The 17,645-nt window shown below is 42.7% G+C and overlaps 1 protein-coding gene across 2 annotated transcripts; it reads left to right on the top strand.

The window, feature by feature from the left end:
- The first annotated feature begins 411 nt into the window (after positions 1 to 411).
- On the top strand, positions 412 to 14,588 carry LOC137028435 (mitochondrial carnitine/acylcarnitine carrier protein-like). 2 transcript variants are annotated; one of them, XM_067397220.1, is made up of 16 exons: positions 412 to 672; positions 930 to 1,022; positions 2,146 to 2,273; positions 2,528 to 2,618; positions 2,721 to 2,838; positions 3,290 to 3,362; positions 5,558 to 5,847; positions 9,163 to 9,198; positions 9,282 to 9,421; positions 9,503 to 9,609; positions 9,679 to 9,832; positions 9,946 to 10,047; positions 10,118 to 10,192; positions 11,401 to 11,466; positions 11,535 to 11,673; positions 13,281 to 14,588. In XM_067397220.1, exons 1-16 carry the CDS (start codon positions 571 to 573, stop codon positions 13,403 to 13,405), a joined length of 1,839 nt encoding a protein of 612 aa, XP_067253321.1. In that variant the 5' UTR covers positions 412 to 570; the 3' UTR covers positions 13,406 to 14,588. The 2 variants fall into 2 exon arrangements, with proteins under 2 accessions (XP_067253321.1, XP_067253320.1); XM_067397219.1 differs by lacking the exons at positions 5,558 to 5,847; positions 9,163 to 9,198; positions 9,282 to 9,421; ... (5 more) ...; positions 11,535 to 11,673; positions 13,281 to 14,588 and adding exons at positions 3,481 to 3,590; positions 3,667 to 3,791; positions 4,633 to 5,115.
- Positions 14,589 to 17,645: the final 3,057 nt, after the last annotated feature.

Here is a 17,645-nt window from a genome sequence, read left to right as displayed (position 1 = left end):
TCATTTATGAGATGAAAAGGCAAAATTCTGACAAAAAGTCATGACATTAAGTCATAATACGCGACCGCCGCTTATGTGATGTTTTAGCAGCGCTTTGAATAATTAACGTATAAGTTACATGAAAAATGACGAGGACAACATTTTTTATAGATCTCTGATTAAAAATACTATATATATATATATATATATATATATAATTTATATATATATATATATATTTATATATATATATATATATATATATATATATATTAATAATATTTATATATATATATTTATATATATATATTTATATATTTATATTTATATATATATATTTATATTTATATATATATTTATATATATATATATTATTATTTTAACAGCTCCGCCCGTTCTAGTCCCGCGGGTCCGTCGGTGAAATAGTTCCGGGTGAGTATGTGGGTGAAAGGTCGCGGGTGAGACGGAGACGTTGGAAAGTCGCCGCTAAAAACAGCTGTCTATCTGTCATTTGTCTGTCATTGTGTGCATTTCAGACAGACACATTAAATCACCCGGATTTCTCTCTGATTTCGCCGAACTGAGTCGATCATGTCGAAGCAGCAGCCGATCAGTCCGCTGAAGAATTTCTTCGCCGGTGGATTCGGGGGAGTTTGTTTAGTGTTCGCGGGACACCCGCTGGATACCATCAAAGTAACTATACTCATTATTATTCAACTTATTTATTCTAATTGTTAGTTATTATTTAATATTCATAGTTACTCAGTCAGTATATTTTAGTGTTCACTGGATACTATCAAAGCCAAACTATAACAAACTATTGGTCTTTAAGTGTATGTGTTATTGTCAGTGGGGTTTAACCCTGGATCGTGACCTTTCACCTGGATTTGTTTGTGTAGTCAGTAGTGTCTTATTGAACCGATGTGTTGTCATGTGATTGTCATGCGCAGGTGCGACTGCAGACGCAGCCCAAACCCCGTCCAGGTGAATCTGCGCTTTATGGCGGGACGTTCGACTGCTTCAAGAAAACCCTGGCAAAAGAGGTACGAGTGTCTCACTGCACCTGTCTCACTGCACCCGTCTCTCACATCTGTCTCACTGCACCTGTCTCACTGCACCTGTCTCACTGCACCTGTCTCTCACATCTGTCTCACTGCACCTGTCTCTCACATCTGTCTCACTGCACCTGTCTCTCACATCTGTCTCACTGCACCTGTCTCACTGCACCTGTCTCTCACATCTGTCTCACTGCACCTGTCTCACTGCACCCGTCTCACTGCACCCGTCTCACTGCACCCGTCTCACTGCACCTGTCTCTCACATCTGTCTCACTGCACCTGTCTCTCACATCTGTCTCACTGCACCTGTCTCTCACATCTGTCTCACTGCACCTGTCTCACTGCACCTGTCTCACTGCACCTGTCTCTCACATCTGTCTCACTGCACCTGTCTCACTGCACCCGTCTCACTGCACCTGTCTCACTGCACCTGTCTCACTGCACCTGTCTCACTGCACCTGTCTCACTGCACCTGTCTCACTGCACCTGTCTCTCACATCTGTCTCACTGCACCTGTCTCTCACATCTGTCTCACTGCACCTGTCTCACTGCACCTGTCTCACTGCACCTGTCTCTCACATCTGTCTCTCACATCTGTCTCACTGCACCTGTCTCACTGCACCTGTCTCACTGCACCTGTCTCTCACATCTGTCTCACTGCACCTGTCTCTCACATCTGTCTCACTGCACCTGTCTCACTGCACCTGTCTCACTGCACCTGTCTCACTGCACCTGTCTCTCACATCTGTCTCACTGCACCTGTCTCTCACATCTGTCTCACTGCACCTGTCTCTCACATCTGTCTCACTGCACCTGTCTCTCACATCTGTCTCACTGCACCTGTCTCACTGCACCTGTCTAACTGCACCTGTCTCACTGCACCTGTCTCACTGCACCTGTCTCACATCTGTCTCACTGCACCTGTCTCTCACATCTGTCTCACTGCACCTGTCTCTCACATCTGTCTCACTGCACCTGTCTCACTGCACCTGTCTCACTGCACCTGTCTCACTGCATCTGTCTCACTGCACCTGTCTCACTGTGTCACTCGTGACTTTGCTGCAGACAGCCTGACGGTGATGCCTGTCTGTCTCTGTCTGTCTCTCAGGGTTTGCGCGGGCTCTATAAGGGCATGGCGGCACCCATCATCGGAGTCACGCCCATGTTCGCCGTCTGCTTCTTCGGCTTTGGACTTGGAAAGAAACTGCAGCAGAAAACACCAGACGACGTTCTGACGTGAGCCGCTGCAGATGATCAGATCTTTTAATTCAGTTGAAGCTCGTTTCTGCCATAACAAACAAAATCATGCATGCAATTAAAAAGTTAAAATTATGAGATAAAAGGTCATAATTATGTGAATCATAATCATATGTCATCATTTCACTGCTCATCTCATAATTATGACTTCACAGAGTGTGCCATACATGAGTGTGATTCCTCTGTGTGTGTGTGTGTGTGTGTGTGTGTGTGTGTGTGTGTGTGTGTGTCAGGTATCCGCAGCTGTTCGCGGCTGGTATGCTGTCAGGTGTTTTCACCACGGCCATCATGGCTCCAGGAGAGAGAATCAAATGCCTCCTGCAGGTGAGAGACACACACATGCTTCACTGTTCCACCTCCGACCCGTGTGTGTGTGTGTGTGTGTGTGCGTGTGTGTGTGCGTGACGACTGTGTCTGTGCGTCCAGATCCAGCAGGTGTCCGGCGAGGTGAAGTATGCCGGGCCGATGGACTGCGTCAAGCAGCTGTACAGAGAGAACGGCATCCGCAGCATCTATAAAGGAACGGCTCTGACGCTCATGAGAGGTACAGACACTCGCTGCAGTGACGCGCCGCCGCCTGCAGATGGAGCCGCTCACACACCGCTTCGCTCATCCACATTATGGTCAACATTCATAACTTGTCATTTGCTTCCAGTTATTTTAATGGTGACACTTTACAATAAGGCTCCATTTGTTAACATTAGTTGAATCAGGGATATATATTGTTAATATATATAAGAAAACAGCTTCCACATGACAAAATAAGAGGAAAAACAAAACTGTATAAACAAAACACAATCATCATACCATTAGAATAGCAAAACAAACACTCGCATGTACTATAAAAGAAAAATGTCAACAAAATCCTGTTAACGGTTATTATTGTAAAATGTTAATTGGTTCATGTGCAGTTCAGGGTAATATGAATACATGACAGTTGAGAGGCTCTGAAACGCTGATGTCAGATGATTGACAGCTGTCACTCTCTGTCTCAGATGTGCCGGCCAGTGGAATGTACTTCATGACGTACGAGTGGCTGAAGTACTCGCTCACACCGGAGGGCAAGAGGTCAGACGGGTCACACAACCGCCGCTTATTTATATTCAGATATTCATCTGGCCGGTCAACTCTGTGCTGCTGTCATGAGCTCCGGCTCTGTGTGTAATAAACTTGTCGTTGCCTCCAGTCCGTCGGAGCTCAGCGTTCCCAGCATTCTGTTTGCCGGCGGGATGGCAGGGATCTTCAACTGGGCCGTGGCGATTCCTCCCGACGTGCTGAAGTCTCGTTTCCAGACCGGTGCGTGCGACGCTGTCATGTGCGTCAGCGGCTTCGGCTGCAGAAGGTCTGATGTGTGTTTGTGTTCGTTCCGCAGCTCCGGAGGGCAAATATCCCAACGGCTTCCGGGATGTCCTGAGGGAGCTGATTCGGGAGGAGGGCATCGGCTCGCTCTACAAAGGCTTTACTGCTGTGATGCTCCGAGCGTTTCCGGCTAACGCGGTACGACAGACTCCATAACCCTCCCATGAACACGTACAGGGTCACATGAGGGTCAGATTTTGTAATGCATCTTGGCATCTTCTCAATTCTCCGGTTTAAATTACCATAAAAATACCACGGATGTAGAAGATCATCATCTTTTCATCATTCGTCATTATCTTTTCATGTTTACAGTAATGAGAACGAGCTGAATTCTTATGAATGTCACAATACAAAAAATGAGCTTTATTTTCTAAAGATATAATTTCTTTTGATTACAGTTTTTGTTTTGCGGTGAAATAAATGGAAGCCCATTTCTGCCATAAGAGGAAAGAAATCATGCTTTGGCAAATCATAATTATGATATAAAAAGTCAATGATGACGACAAAGTCATAATTTTGATGTAGTTTGTCATAATTTAAAGTTTTAATCCCAGTTCTGAATTTTTACTTACATAATTGATGTCATCATTTCAACCTTATCTCACAATCATGACTAAGTATGACATATTTTCCTCTCTTTATCTCATAATTACAACTTTTTAATTTAATAATTCGCTGTTATGTCATAATTTTTAACTTTTTATCTCACAATTCTGACTGACATTTCCTCTTTTTAGCATATAATTACGCTTTTATCTCATAATTAGAACTTTTTAATTTAATAATTCACTTTTATGCCATAGTTCCAATGTTTTAATTGTGGCATTTTATATCATGATTATGATTAACTGAAGGCTTCCATAGGAAATGTGACCTGGATGTGTTTTCCTGAGATTCCCCACAAAAAAACTCAATAAAGTCAATCGATCTGTCCCATTACAGTAGTTCAATAACACTGACTGTTTTCTGTCTGCCTCAGGCCTGTTTCCTGGGGTTTGAAGTGGCCATGAAGTTTCTGAACTGGATTGCTCCAAATCTGTGATCCAGCGGCACCGGACCAGATCCAGATGATGCGACAGGAGAACACGCGCGCTGTGGACGGTGTACGGATCGATACGGGACGGTCCGAACAGAACAGCGCGACAGACTGTAGCACATGTTAATGAATGTCTCGCTGCTTTATGATTTATTTGAGAGGATTTTAATCTGTATTAGTGCCTTATAACGTACTGTGAACCAATTTCTGCCTTCAGGGAAACTGAATGTTTGTAATGTAATATCCATTAACAGTCTGTACATGAGCACGTGTCGTTTACAGTACGGTCTGCCTTCGGCCCTCATGACAGGAATTCAGTACACAGTCAAGGCCTGTTCTGTTTTAATTGTTTTGTTCGTTATGTTTAATTCTCAGTTATTATCACCTACGTCATGTTCATAAATAAATGTATATTGATCATTTTCATAGGATGCTGTATTGATTTGTGTGTTTCCGTTGAGTTTTTCCCGCCACTGTCCTCACGTCAACTTACCTCAGCGCGTTCTACAGTTTAATGTGAGTGAACGAGCGTGCTCTGTGCAGATTTAACTGTCTCTTTTAAGATAAATGTGCTGATTAAAATTGTTTGACATGAAAGGAGTAAATCACTGACTTGCAGTCGTGATATTTTTTCAGGACAGTCAATATTTTCCACTGTCGATCCGTCACGAGTCGATGGTTCTGCCCACTGGGAAGATCCCAGTGAAAAACAGTCATTTGACGAGGCATTTTACTGAAAACTGGCCGGTTTGATGCACAGACACCGGGTGTGTTGTTTCTGAAGCGTGTTTGATGTTTGTGATTGTTGACCGGTGAGCGGCGGCTGTCCTCACTCAAACGTCCGAGAGCCGCCCGTGAAGAGCACCAGGATGAGCGTGGAGGTTCCGGCGGGTCTGACCGACCTGCTGAAGGGATACACGCTGGAGGTGCTGAAGCAGAGGCCCGCGGACCTGCTGGAGTTCGCGGTGCAGTACTTCACCTGTCTGAGGGAGCGGCGGAGCTCCACCCGCGGCAGCAGCAGCCGCTCCCCGGTGACCCGCGGCGTCGCCTTCGACCAGGACTCGGCGCCGACCGACTCCAGCGAGGAGCAAGAGGAAGAGGAGAAGGTGGAGCAGGAGGAGGAGGAAGATGACTTTCCAGATGATTTCACTTTCAAAGGTGGGCGCGCGAAACTTGTGAACTTGTAAATTAACTTATAAAGTTCTATCAATCTGATACTATTTTAAAGTTCCAGACTTTTGTCAACCGTAATCAAAGTTTGTTTACATAATCATTTAGTTCTCGTTGTTGGTTCTGCACATGAAAATATAACCAGATGCTTCAGAGACACTCAGAACATGTTCAGATTCAGTCTGTAGATGTTGGGCACATTTAATTTTAGTTTAGTTTTATCTTTCAATAATTGTAAGCCTATGAGACAGTGACCCCTTTCTCTCTCTCTCTCTCTCTCTCTCTCTCTCTCTCTCTCTCTCTCTCCATTTCAATTCAAAAGTGCTTTATTGGCATGTCAATTGTTACAAAGTATTGCCAAAGCATTTCTATCATCAACATACAGTGAATCACATATGGAACCATATGGATACATATGAAAACATAAAAAGCAGAACGATCAATCAATCAACATTTAGAATTCTGTGAACAATTTAGAATTCTGTGTGTGTGTGTGTGTGTGTGTATGTGTGTGTGTGTGTGCGTGTGTGTGTGCGTGTGTGTGTGTGTGTGTGAGTGTGTGTGTGAGTGTGTGTGTGAGTGTGTGTGTGTGTGTATGTGTGTGTGTGTGTGTGCGTGTGTGTGTGTGTGTGTGTGTGTGTGTGTGTGTGTGTGTGTGTGTGTGTGTGAGAGAGAGAGTGCATTACTGATTTGTCGACTCCTCCCTCTTTTTGTGACAGGTATCAATGAATCTTGCTGCTAGTAGGATACAATCTCTTTTTCCACCTAATAAATGTTGAAGTTGTGTTTTATTGTTTACTTTTATGAAGTTAGGGCAAAGTATTTCAAGTTTTGAATCAAATGTGTTTCTGATTTCCTCATAGTTGGGGCAGCTGGTGAGGAAGTGTTCAATGTTCATTTCATGGTTTTTAAGGGCTTTAGAATGATAAGATTTGGGGTCACTCGTTTTTACATGTTTCGAAAATTTCATGGCTCGTTTCTCAATGTGGATTAATAGAGGGTATTGGCCTAATTCTGTTCGGTGTGTTCCTCTGGACTCTCAGGATACTCTTACAGAACTCGGCATGCAGGGCTTCTGTTGGGGTTTTGTCCCATTTGTCATATTCGTGGTTCAGCAGAGGATCCCAGACTTCACTGCCATATAGTGCAATTGGTTCTGTGACTGATTGGAATATTTTGAGCCAGATTCGGATTGGTATTTCAATTTGGATTGATCTTTTGATGGCATAGAAGGCCCTTCTTGCTTTCTCTTTCAGTTCATTCACGGCCAAATTTAGCTTTCCAGTTGCACTTATTTTCAGCCCGAGGTATGTGGCATGATCAATTGACCCTTTGCCGGGAGTTTGATTGACAAGCGATCTAACCAATCATAATGCCGAATCTGCCATTTTGTCCGACAAAGCAGTCAGGAGTTACAAGATTAACCTCAGTGGATTTAAACTTGAAAAATCGTGTGTATTGACGCCTTTCCGCGTTTGAAACAACATTCATTCTGATGTTCATTCACGTTTACTTGATGCTATAAATCAGTCACCAACCTTTTTAAGCCCAAGATCCCTGACCTCGACCTTTTTGAAAGACAAGATCTATTTGATAGAAAAAGACAGCCCAGATTGTATTTAGTATTTTTTTTCGTGTTCATTGCAGATTCTGATTTATTTATTTATTTTTACAAGCAAATTGGCCTATTCCGATACTGGTTGCAGATATTTATTATTAATATTATTATAATAAACAAAAATACATAGCCATTTCAAATTAGAGGGAACCACTGCTTTTTTATTACAATCCAAACAAAGATGCTACGCATGTTGCATTAGCAGTTGCTTTTTCATTTGAATTAGATTTAATTTCAAGATTTAAAGCAAAAACAGAACGGTCTGACTTTATCTTTGTGAAATTATAAATGCTACACACACAAAAAAAGCATGAAACAAAAACAGCAGGCTGAATCAGATGCAGATTCACTCTCTGACAGCAGGTGGCGCTTATGGGGCAGCAGAGATACAGCGTTTCCTTGGTTACCGCTGAAATGCGCTAATAATTAGCTACTTTATTCTGAGGTAAGAGGAAAATAAAATGCCATTGCCATCGAAATCTTCCTGAAGACTGATCTCCTTTTAGAGAGGCATTCATAATCCCTCATCCCCAATACAATGTTTATATTTTCTTCCTGTATTTCGAGCATCGTGAACCGTGAGCTGCTCTACTGCTACAGAACTTTCTCCTCTTCGCGTCCGTCTTCAGCGTCTCTGGCCTCTTATTAACGGCCGTTTACAGACTCGGACATTATGTGGGCTATTTACCTTTATCTGTCTGTCTCAAGAAAATAACATAAAAATAAATGCAAAAATACAGTAATGTATTTTTGTACTCATATTTCTGTTATTTTCGCGAGCTACTGGAACAGTGATAAAGATCGGCAGGTTGGTGACCACTGCTGTAAATGAAGAGATGATCGGTTCACGAGCCGCTTGAGCTGAGGCGCTACAGCGATCTGTCACGACACATTAAAGAGCCACAAAATGGTTTTTATTATTGGAATTTCTTTTTAAAAAAATTACACAGTTTGAAAGCTGGGACTTTGTTTAATATCATCAGTAACCTGCTCTGTCTTGTCTGTCGACGTGTTGTCCGTGTCCTCTTTGCTCCGCGATGTATTTTCCACTCTGTGTGGCATGACAGCGCCACGGCTTGTCGGACAAAGCAACAGTAACTAAGGGGGCGGGTCTTTGCGAAGGGTCAGTTGTTTTCATACCGAAGGGGAAATTGTGTTTCTTTCCCTGACATCTGGGTCTTTTCTGAAACGTTTTAGTTGGGTTAATAGTCAGGGTCCAGGTCTGACAGAACTGATGCAGGATGTCCAGGTTCTGCTGTAGACCCTCTTCTGTTGGAGATCATCTGCATACAGGAGGAACTTTATAGTCATGTAGTGTGAGATCAGGTGCTGCTGATTGTTCTAGTTGTTTCTCCAATTCATTAATGTAAATATTGAAGAGGGTCGATGATAGTGGGCCTGATACCTCGCCCTGGAGTGAAGAATTCTGCTTGTTTATTGCCAGTTTTAATAGCGCATCGATTGTTTAAGCACATTGTTTTTATAACGTTGCATGTTTTACCCCCGATACCTGATTCTAGACGTTTAGACAGAAGACCTTCATGCCAAATTGAATCAAAGTCCTTCTGGAAATCTACATTTCAAGCAAAAATTTTGGTTTTGTTGTGGTTGACGTATTTGTCGATCAGGGTGTGTTTGTGAAGATATGGTCTGATCTTCTATAATTTCTCTCTCTGTCTCTGTAGCTCCTCCTCCCAGTAAATGCAACAGACGGGTATCAGGTAAAGTGTTTGAAGTGTTTTAATGATAACCCCTGAGCTGTTAGTCGTGCTGTCGTGTGAGTGTGTGAGACGCTGTTCCTCAGTGTGTGCGGAGGCTTATAACCCTGATGAAGATGAAGACGAGGGCAGCGAGTCGCGGGTGATTCACCATAAATCGGAGGCACAGCGCCGGCGTCTGCAGGAGGCCTGCAAGGACATACTGCTGTTCAAGACGCTGGAGCAGGTGAATACAGCCTTCAGACACTGTGGACACGTGGGACGCCGGCGGATATGTGACGCCTGTCTGTGTGTCTGTCTGTCCCAGGATCAGTTCGCGGAGGTGTTAGACAGCATGTTTGAGGTGCTGGTCAAACCGCACGAGTGCATCATCAATCAGGGGGACGATGGCGATAACTTCTACGTCATCGAGAGGTGAGACGATCCTCTGCTTCCTCAGACGTCCCGCAGCAGCGGATGCTGACAGCGTCTGTCTCTCTGCAGGGGTGTGTTTGATATCCTGATCCAGAGGGACGGCGTCAGCCTCTGCGTGGGCTGCTACGATAATAAAGGCAGCTTCGGTGAACTCGCCCTCATGTACAACACGCCGCGCGCCGCCACCATCAGGGCCACTCAGGAGGGGGCGCTCTGGGCGCTGGTGAGGTCACTTCCTGCACTAACACAATGTAGCGTTTTGTAAGCTTTCTAGACTGCTTGAAGAGTTTGATGAACGAGTGCCAGTGACTGTAAAACTGTTATTTGTGTCGTCAGGACAGAGCCACCTTCCACAGACTCATAGTGAAGAACAATGCCAAGAAGAGGAAGATGTACGAGCGCTTCATCGAGAGCGTGCCGCTGCTGAAGTCGCTGCAGGTGCGTCCAGTCCAGATCTTCACCTGCGCTTGTGCCGTTCGCCCCGTGACTCTCTCTCTCTGTCTCTCAGCTCTCCGAGCGCATGAAGATCGTCGACGTCCTGGGGATGAAGAGCTTCAGAGACGGAGAGCTGATCATACGGCAGGTGGAATACCTTTGGTTCTCTCACAAATTACATTTTTTCCATTTTAATTTGTCTGGTTAATCAAAAAGAATAAATAATTGAAATCCATTAAACTTTTAATTCAACAATAAAATAAAGGTTTAACAAAATGTTATTTTTATGGCCCTTTTTCCCCAAATTCTGGTTTATTTTTCCCAAAATCTGTGTTTTCGTGTCTAATTAAGCTTTCCTGTAGCTAAATAAGCTTTCCTGTAGCTCAGTGGTTAGAGCATGGCACTAGCAATGCCAAGGTCATGGGTTCGATCCAAGGGATTGCACATACTCAGATACAAATGTATAGTATAATGCAATGTAAGTCGCTTTGGATAAAAGCGTCTGCCAAATGCGTAAATGTAAAATGTAAATGTAATTAATTGAATTAATAAAACTTGAACAAATTATATATATTTTTTTTACAATAATACGGCACAATGAAATGCTTTATTTTTTCAGAAATGTTTTGTTGTGTTCAGGGTTATTATAGTTACAGCTAAAACTGACACTAAAACCATGAAAAACATTTTCATTACTTGAAATAAAATAAAATCTAAAGACTGTAAACTTATTTAATATGATCTAGTTGCCAAGGCAGCATTTCTCATTTTCATTTAGTTTAACTTGATGTACTAAAATAACTGAAACTAAAATAAAATTAATAAAAACTATATAGAATTTTTTTAAACTAAAAATTACAAACATTAAAATGAAAATCTAAACATAAAAACTGATTCAAAATATTAATAAAAACAATAGTATCTCTCAATGACGTTAAAATAACAGTAGTTGTGAATTTATGATTCAATACAAATTATTATTATTATAAAATGGTGGTAATCAAACCAAGGCATGAAACAGAGAAAATGTAATCGAATTAAATATTTTTGACAAACAAAGTGAATTTTACTGACATAGAAAAGCTTTAATAATTGTATTAATTCTTTGATAAGTACATTCTACTGTTCAGTAGAAATATGTAACCCAACATTTTGTGCTTTAATATTCACACACACTAGTCCATATCGCCATCTGATTATCCAAAATTGTGTGACATTCCACGTTATACAGCTACGTCCATGTCTCTGACTGTAATGCATGATTCCGTCAGTGTTTTCCACATCACAGGAATCATAGGGCCGTATTCGTCATGTGGTCATGTGAGCGTAACGCAGGTGTCCTGTGGTTCCTCTCAGGGCGATTCGGCCGACTGCTTCTACATCGTGGAGTCTGGAGAAGTCCGGATCATGATCAAGAGCAGAGTAAGAACCTCACGCACACGCACACTCGTCCTCCGCCGACTCTCGCTCACTCACTCGTCTCTCTGTAGACTAACGCAGGTCAGAGGTCAAACCAGGAGGTGGAGGTGGCGCGCTGCACGCGGGGCCAGTACTTCGGCGAGCTGGCGCTGGTCACCAATAAACCCCGCGCGGCGTCGGTGTACGCGGCAGGAGACACCAAGTGTTTAGGTAGGAACGGCAGACTGACGCTCGCTTGTGTTCATATGGAGATAGAGCTGCTGCTGCAGACGTTCAGGTCCTGGACGGATGAGTGCAAGTGATGAACTTGTGTTAAAGGAAAATTACGCCACTGTAAGCAGAAGGTGCTGCTGCATCGGGTCCAAACTGCATTGTTGAGAGAAAGAAAACGCATATTAGTCACGTCATTTCTTAACAAGCATTAGGTACGTTTATAGCATGTCATAAACTCCTTAAACTTAAATCTCCTGCGGTAAGTATATTATCGACACAAACTCCTGATAATGGTGGCTTGCTTTTCATTGGGAATATTGAGGCCAACGCTTTCATCCACGCGGTCCTCTCCTCATACTTTAACCCTTTAAGACCGGATGGAGCGCCGGCGTGTCTCTCTTTAAGAGCCAATAAAAACTGAACACATATAGGTAGCACAAAAATTCTTTTTGCATACAAAACCAGAGCATCTACACGCTCAGATCAAGCCTCCAACATGCTTCTGTTGTGTTGTTTTCACCCTCTAATGAGTCTGAGTATTATGCGTTTACAACAAAAACGGCGCAGCCGCTAACTGAATACAGGTATGTAGATTTCACGTGCTCATAACTTCATGAAAAATGCACAGATCATAGATTCTGACGATTAAAATGAACCCAAAACCGAACCTCATTGATCAAGATATTACTCACGGAATGATTTAACATACTTGGCTAAAAACATGTCTCTCATCTTTTCAGTATGCAGTGTGTATCCAATGTTCCCGGACCCGTCCATGTCCGTTTTCCAATGTGAAATAACACAAAATACCACTAAAGGAGTGCTGAGAAGTGCCTCTAAACTGGAGTTTACCGCCCGTGAGCGCCACCTGGCTGCGAAAAAAATAATAATTTATTAAACTATACTTCATGTAGCTCACATGTAGGAGGGCATCATCAAAAAAGAATTATATTATAAATTATATATATATTTTTTTGTCTTTTATCAGCAGTTTCTCAGCATGAAAATATCCAAATGTAAAGTAATTTATATTTTCTATCAAATGATACCTACCTTTTGACTGTCCTTGCTAGAGTTTTGGAGTTATGAGTCTTTACTTTTGTGTTTGTCTCTGTCAAAAAAAAAACATCTAAAAAAGCCTTCAGGTCTTAAAGGGTTAAGCTATGGCATAATGATTCCTTCTGTTAATGATTTTAACATTATTAACATCATAACTTTTTTTACTAAATATTTTATGAACGTCATCCAAAGAATCCTCCAACTGGTGCATATTTTCTTTCCTTTCTCAGTTCTTTTGGGGTCAGGCAGTATCTGCTATTGCACTATGGACGGGGCCTACGCCAAAGAACTTTATCATTCCATCTATTCAATATTAACTGAATACAAAATTAATCTTATTCAAATGTTCCCTTTCCTCCTGAGTGTTTCAGATAGAACAAATATCTGCCAATGAAATCAGAAAAATAAATAATTCAAAGTGAAAACAAGATTATTTTTCTGACCCCGTTGGCAGATATTTGTTCTTGTTTTCAGCACAAAGTTTTTGCAGTGAACATTGATTTCAGTCAGTGTGTTTGAGTGCAGGTTTTCTCTGTGTTTGTCAGTGATCGACGTGCAGGCGTTCGAGCGTCTGTTGGGGTCCTGTAAGCAGATCCTGAAGAGGAACATCTCGCAGTACGAGCAGCAGCTGGTGGCCGTGTTCGGATCCAGCATCGACCTCAAACACTGACCTTCACCAGCCTTCAGCTCTTTACAGTTCAGTTACGCTCGATTACCACAGAAAATACGGCACATTTATATATTCTCACTTTCCATACAAGCATCTGCGAATGATGCAGCTGATAATTCAACTCCTCTCATGATCCTGTAAGTCCCGTAAACAGTAAGAGACGCAACAGTAGAGCTGTTTACATGGATCAAACCCTGAAGGAACACCACCAGATGTTCATCTTCTTAATTAGAAGTGCTTCAATCTGGAAAATCTCAGATTTCCAGTTTACAAAAGAAGAAATCACATTTGCAGACAGAGATGTTATTTTCTGTAGTAACAGACATGAGGTGCACAGAGCTTCAGAGGTTTCCATCCCAAACAGTGGCGGCTTGTGGGTTTTAAAATAGAGGAGGCACACTAAATTCTAGTGGTCTGGGATCCCCTGCTGATTATTATTATTAGCTTAACTGCTTTTAATTGGCTTTTTTCTCATTTAGACAGAAAATGACATATACAGAAAGATAATGCAAACATAATTTCACTCACCTGTCACTTGAAGCGAACATCCATCCCTCCTAAAATGTTAAAAGAGCGGACCATTTAGTAAAGCTGGCTGCTGTAGCCTATATTGGAGTCTTCCTTCATTTTTAATTTGTAGAAACTGTTTGAATGATAGCTTGGTAAATTAGTTGGCGATCGAATAGTCAATATCGCTACTCTCCATAATTATAATACTTGGTAGATTATCAGCGCAGCGGTAGCAGTTCAAAACTAATATCACGTTATTCACGAAATTTACGTCTCTGCGATCATTGGTTGATAGACCAAGAGAGGCTAGCCTTTTTTCTCAACTCTCCTAAGGGCTGAATGTAAAACACTCGATGGTGATTGGCTCATTTTTTACCAACTGAGGCACAAGACAAGCTCGGCTCAGATTCGGCACATTCGTTAGAAGTACAGCGGTGCTTTCGATTTCAGTAACATGTTATGGTGTTACAGCAGTGAAATTACAAACCAAAAATACACATTCTGGGAATTTTATTAACATTAAATCATCCTTTCTCCCATTTTCTCCTCAAAATTTTGGGTAGGCTGTGCCTCCCTTGCCTCCCCTGACGAGCCGCCACTGATCCCAAACAAACGTTCCTTAGATTCCTTGTTTTCCAAGTGATGTAGATTCTCATCTTGATATATTTTCTAAAAACACTGATTTATACAACTGTGTGTCTTGATATTTACCCTTCATTATACTCATTGTATTATTTTGATGAATAAACACTGAAAGAGTGACAAAACAAATTTTATGGACTTTTTTTTTTTTTATTTGAGTAAGAAAATCTGAGGAAAAACTGCCAGCCCCAAAGTCTCACAAGTATTTACATCACAAAAGCGGTTTGATTTAAGATATTTACAGTCCGGCAAACCAGAAACTCCATGATCCTGTTGGTTTGCTGCGGGTCAATGTTCAATCCTCTACGGGACCACATGACTGTGTTCGTCATGTATGCTGTATGCATGCTTCGAATTATGTGAGTAAAGTATTTATTTGGATGTTTACATTTGATTCTGAATGAGTTTGATAGTGTTCCGTGGCTAAAGCTAACATTACACACTGTTTTAGAGATTTATAAAGAATGAAGTTGTGTTTATGAATTATACAGACTGCAAGTGTTTGAAAATGAAAATAGCGACGGCTCTTGTCTCCGTGAATACAGTAAGAAACGATGGTAACTTTAACCACATTTAACAGTACATTAGCAACATGCTAACGAAACATTTAGAAAGACAATTTACAAACATCACTAAAAATATCATGATATGTCAGTTATTACAGTATCAGTATGTCAGTATGTCATCATGTCAGTTATTATTGCTCCATCTGCCATTTTTCTCTGTTGTTCTTGCTTGCTTACCTAGTCTGATGATTCAGCTGTGCACACATCCAGACGTTAATACTGGCTGCCCTTGTGTAATGCCTTGAACATGAGCTGGCATATGCAAATATTGGGGGCGTATATATTAATGATCCCGACTGTTAAGTAACAGTCGGTGTTATGTTGAGATTCGCCTGTTTTTCAGAGGTCTTTTCAACAAATGAGATTTATATAAGGAGGAGGAAACAATGGAGTTTGAGACTCACTGTATGTCATTTCCATGTACTGAACTCTTGTTATTCAACTATGCCGAGATAAATTCAAATTCTGATTCTAGGGCACCTTTAAAGGTTCTCTCCCTGTGAGTTGTCAATGGGCTGTCTTAACTCTGTTGTCACAGACACGTCAGGTTCCAACCTCCACCAATCACAACGCACGCCATCTCCCGAGTACTGATCACCGCCACCTGCACCTCATTACCTCACTCATCATCACCAGTATAAAGCACACACACACACAGCACTACTTGTCCGGTCTCGTTCGCATATACCCAGTGTGATGCTTACCTCAAGGACTACTCTTCTTATACTTACCTGTCTCCAGCGTGTCTCCTTCCCATTGTGTTCCTCGTCTGCTGTGTGTGTGTGTGTGTTTACACCAACTCCATTGTTCTCCAGCGATCTCCAGTCTTCAGCATTACTCCAACTACAAAAGAAAGGACAGTAATTATCTCATTAATATCTACTCCACGAATTCCAAGTATCTGTTAACTCACCTGTTTCATCCATTTGCTCTGCTGTGGTTCAATAAACTCTACATTACCTATTACGTCTGTGTCCGTCTCCAGTGTACTGTAACAGAAGACCGGACCAATACAGTCAACCCAGCATGAGCCTCCCGGATCCATTTCAGGAGCCGGTGGATGCGCTTCGGCGTACATTAACTGTCCATTCTCCACCACCAGCTCCTGATCCAGTTCATTCACCTGCACCAGCGGACACCGTTAGCACAGTCAACATTCCTCCTTCACTGCCTCCGTACGCCAGTCCCATGGCCAAACCGTTGCCCTACTCAGGATCGGCGGAGGATTGCAGCGGATTTCTGCTGCAATGCACACTGGTCCTGGAGATGCAGCCGCACCTCTAAAATTGATACATAAAACCGATACATCTAAAATTGCCTTTGTCATCTCTCAACTCAGCGGTAAAGCGTTAACGTGGGCTGATTCCATCTGGTCACAACAGGGTGCAGTTACGCAATCATTTTCAGCGTTCATCTCTCACTTCCGGGAGGTGTTTGGGAAACCCATCACTGATTCGTCTGCTGGTGAGAATCTTTATAATCTTAAACAAGGATCTATGTCTATCTATGACTATACTTTACAGTTCAGAACGCTTGCTGCAATCAGCGGATGGAATGAACAAGCGCTTATCACCACCTACCGGCAAGGATTGAATACTCGGGTACGGCTGCATCTCGCTGCATGCGAGGATAACATCGGCCTTGAGAAGTTCATCCAGCTTTCCATATGCTGCGCCACTCGCATGCAAGCGTGCATCCAAGAGCACCAGGACCAGTACAACATCAACGTGCCCTCCTGTCAATCCGAACCAGTCAGCACTCCAGAACCAGCCCAAGAACCCATGGAACTTGAAAATTCACGATTATCTTCTGAAGAACGACGCCGTCGTCTGACTCTACGTCTCTTTCTCTACTGTGGTGAACCTGGGCATGTCATTGCTGCATGCCCCACTAGACCTCCACGACCCCTGGTGAGTGCCATTTATTCCCGCTACACATAAATTGAAACCACTCCACCGATTTGTCCTAGTCTACATCGACGACATTCTCATATACTCCCGGAGCCAGGCCGAACATCGCCAACACGTTGCGGAGGTCCTCAACCGTCTCCGTCAATTCCATCTATTCCTCAAGGCTGAAAAGTGTTCATTCCATCAAGATTCCGTTTCATTCCTGGGTTATCACATTGACCACAGTGGCATCCGGATGGACGAGGGGAAGGTGGAATCCATCACTAACTGGCCAGCACCCACAACCATAAAAAAGCTCCAACGATTCCTAGGTTTCTCCAACTTCTATAGAAGATTCATTCAAGGTTACAGTTCTATCTCCCATCCACTCACCAGTCTCCTCAGAAATAAACCCAAGTCTCTGTCCTGGACTCCAGCAGCCACCAACGCCTTTGAAAAACTCAAGAAAGCCTTCACCACCGCTCCCTAACTCGTACATCCAGACCCAGAAGAACCCTTCATTGTTGAAGTTGATGCATCAACGACTGGAGTGGGAGCGGTGTTGTCGCAGCAGCAGGGGACACCGAGTAGACTTCATCCATGTGCCGCCTTCTCCCGCAAGCTCAGCCCGGC

Source organism: Chanodichthys erythropterus, chromosome 10 (assembly GCF_024489055.1).
Source record: "Chanodichthys erythropterus isolate Z2021 chromosome 10, ASM2448905v1, whole genome shotgun sequence".
In the NCBI taxonomy this organism is placed as follows: Eukaryota; Metazoa; Chordata; class Actinopteri; order Cypriniformes; family Xenocyprididae; genus Chanodichthys; species Chanodichthys erythropterus.
This window is presented reverse-complemented; position numbering and strand designations above follow the sequence as displayed.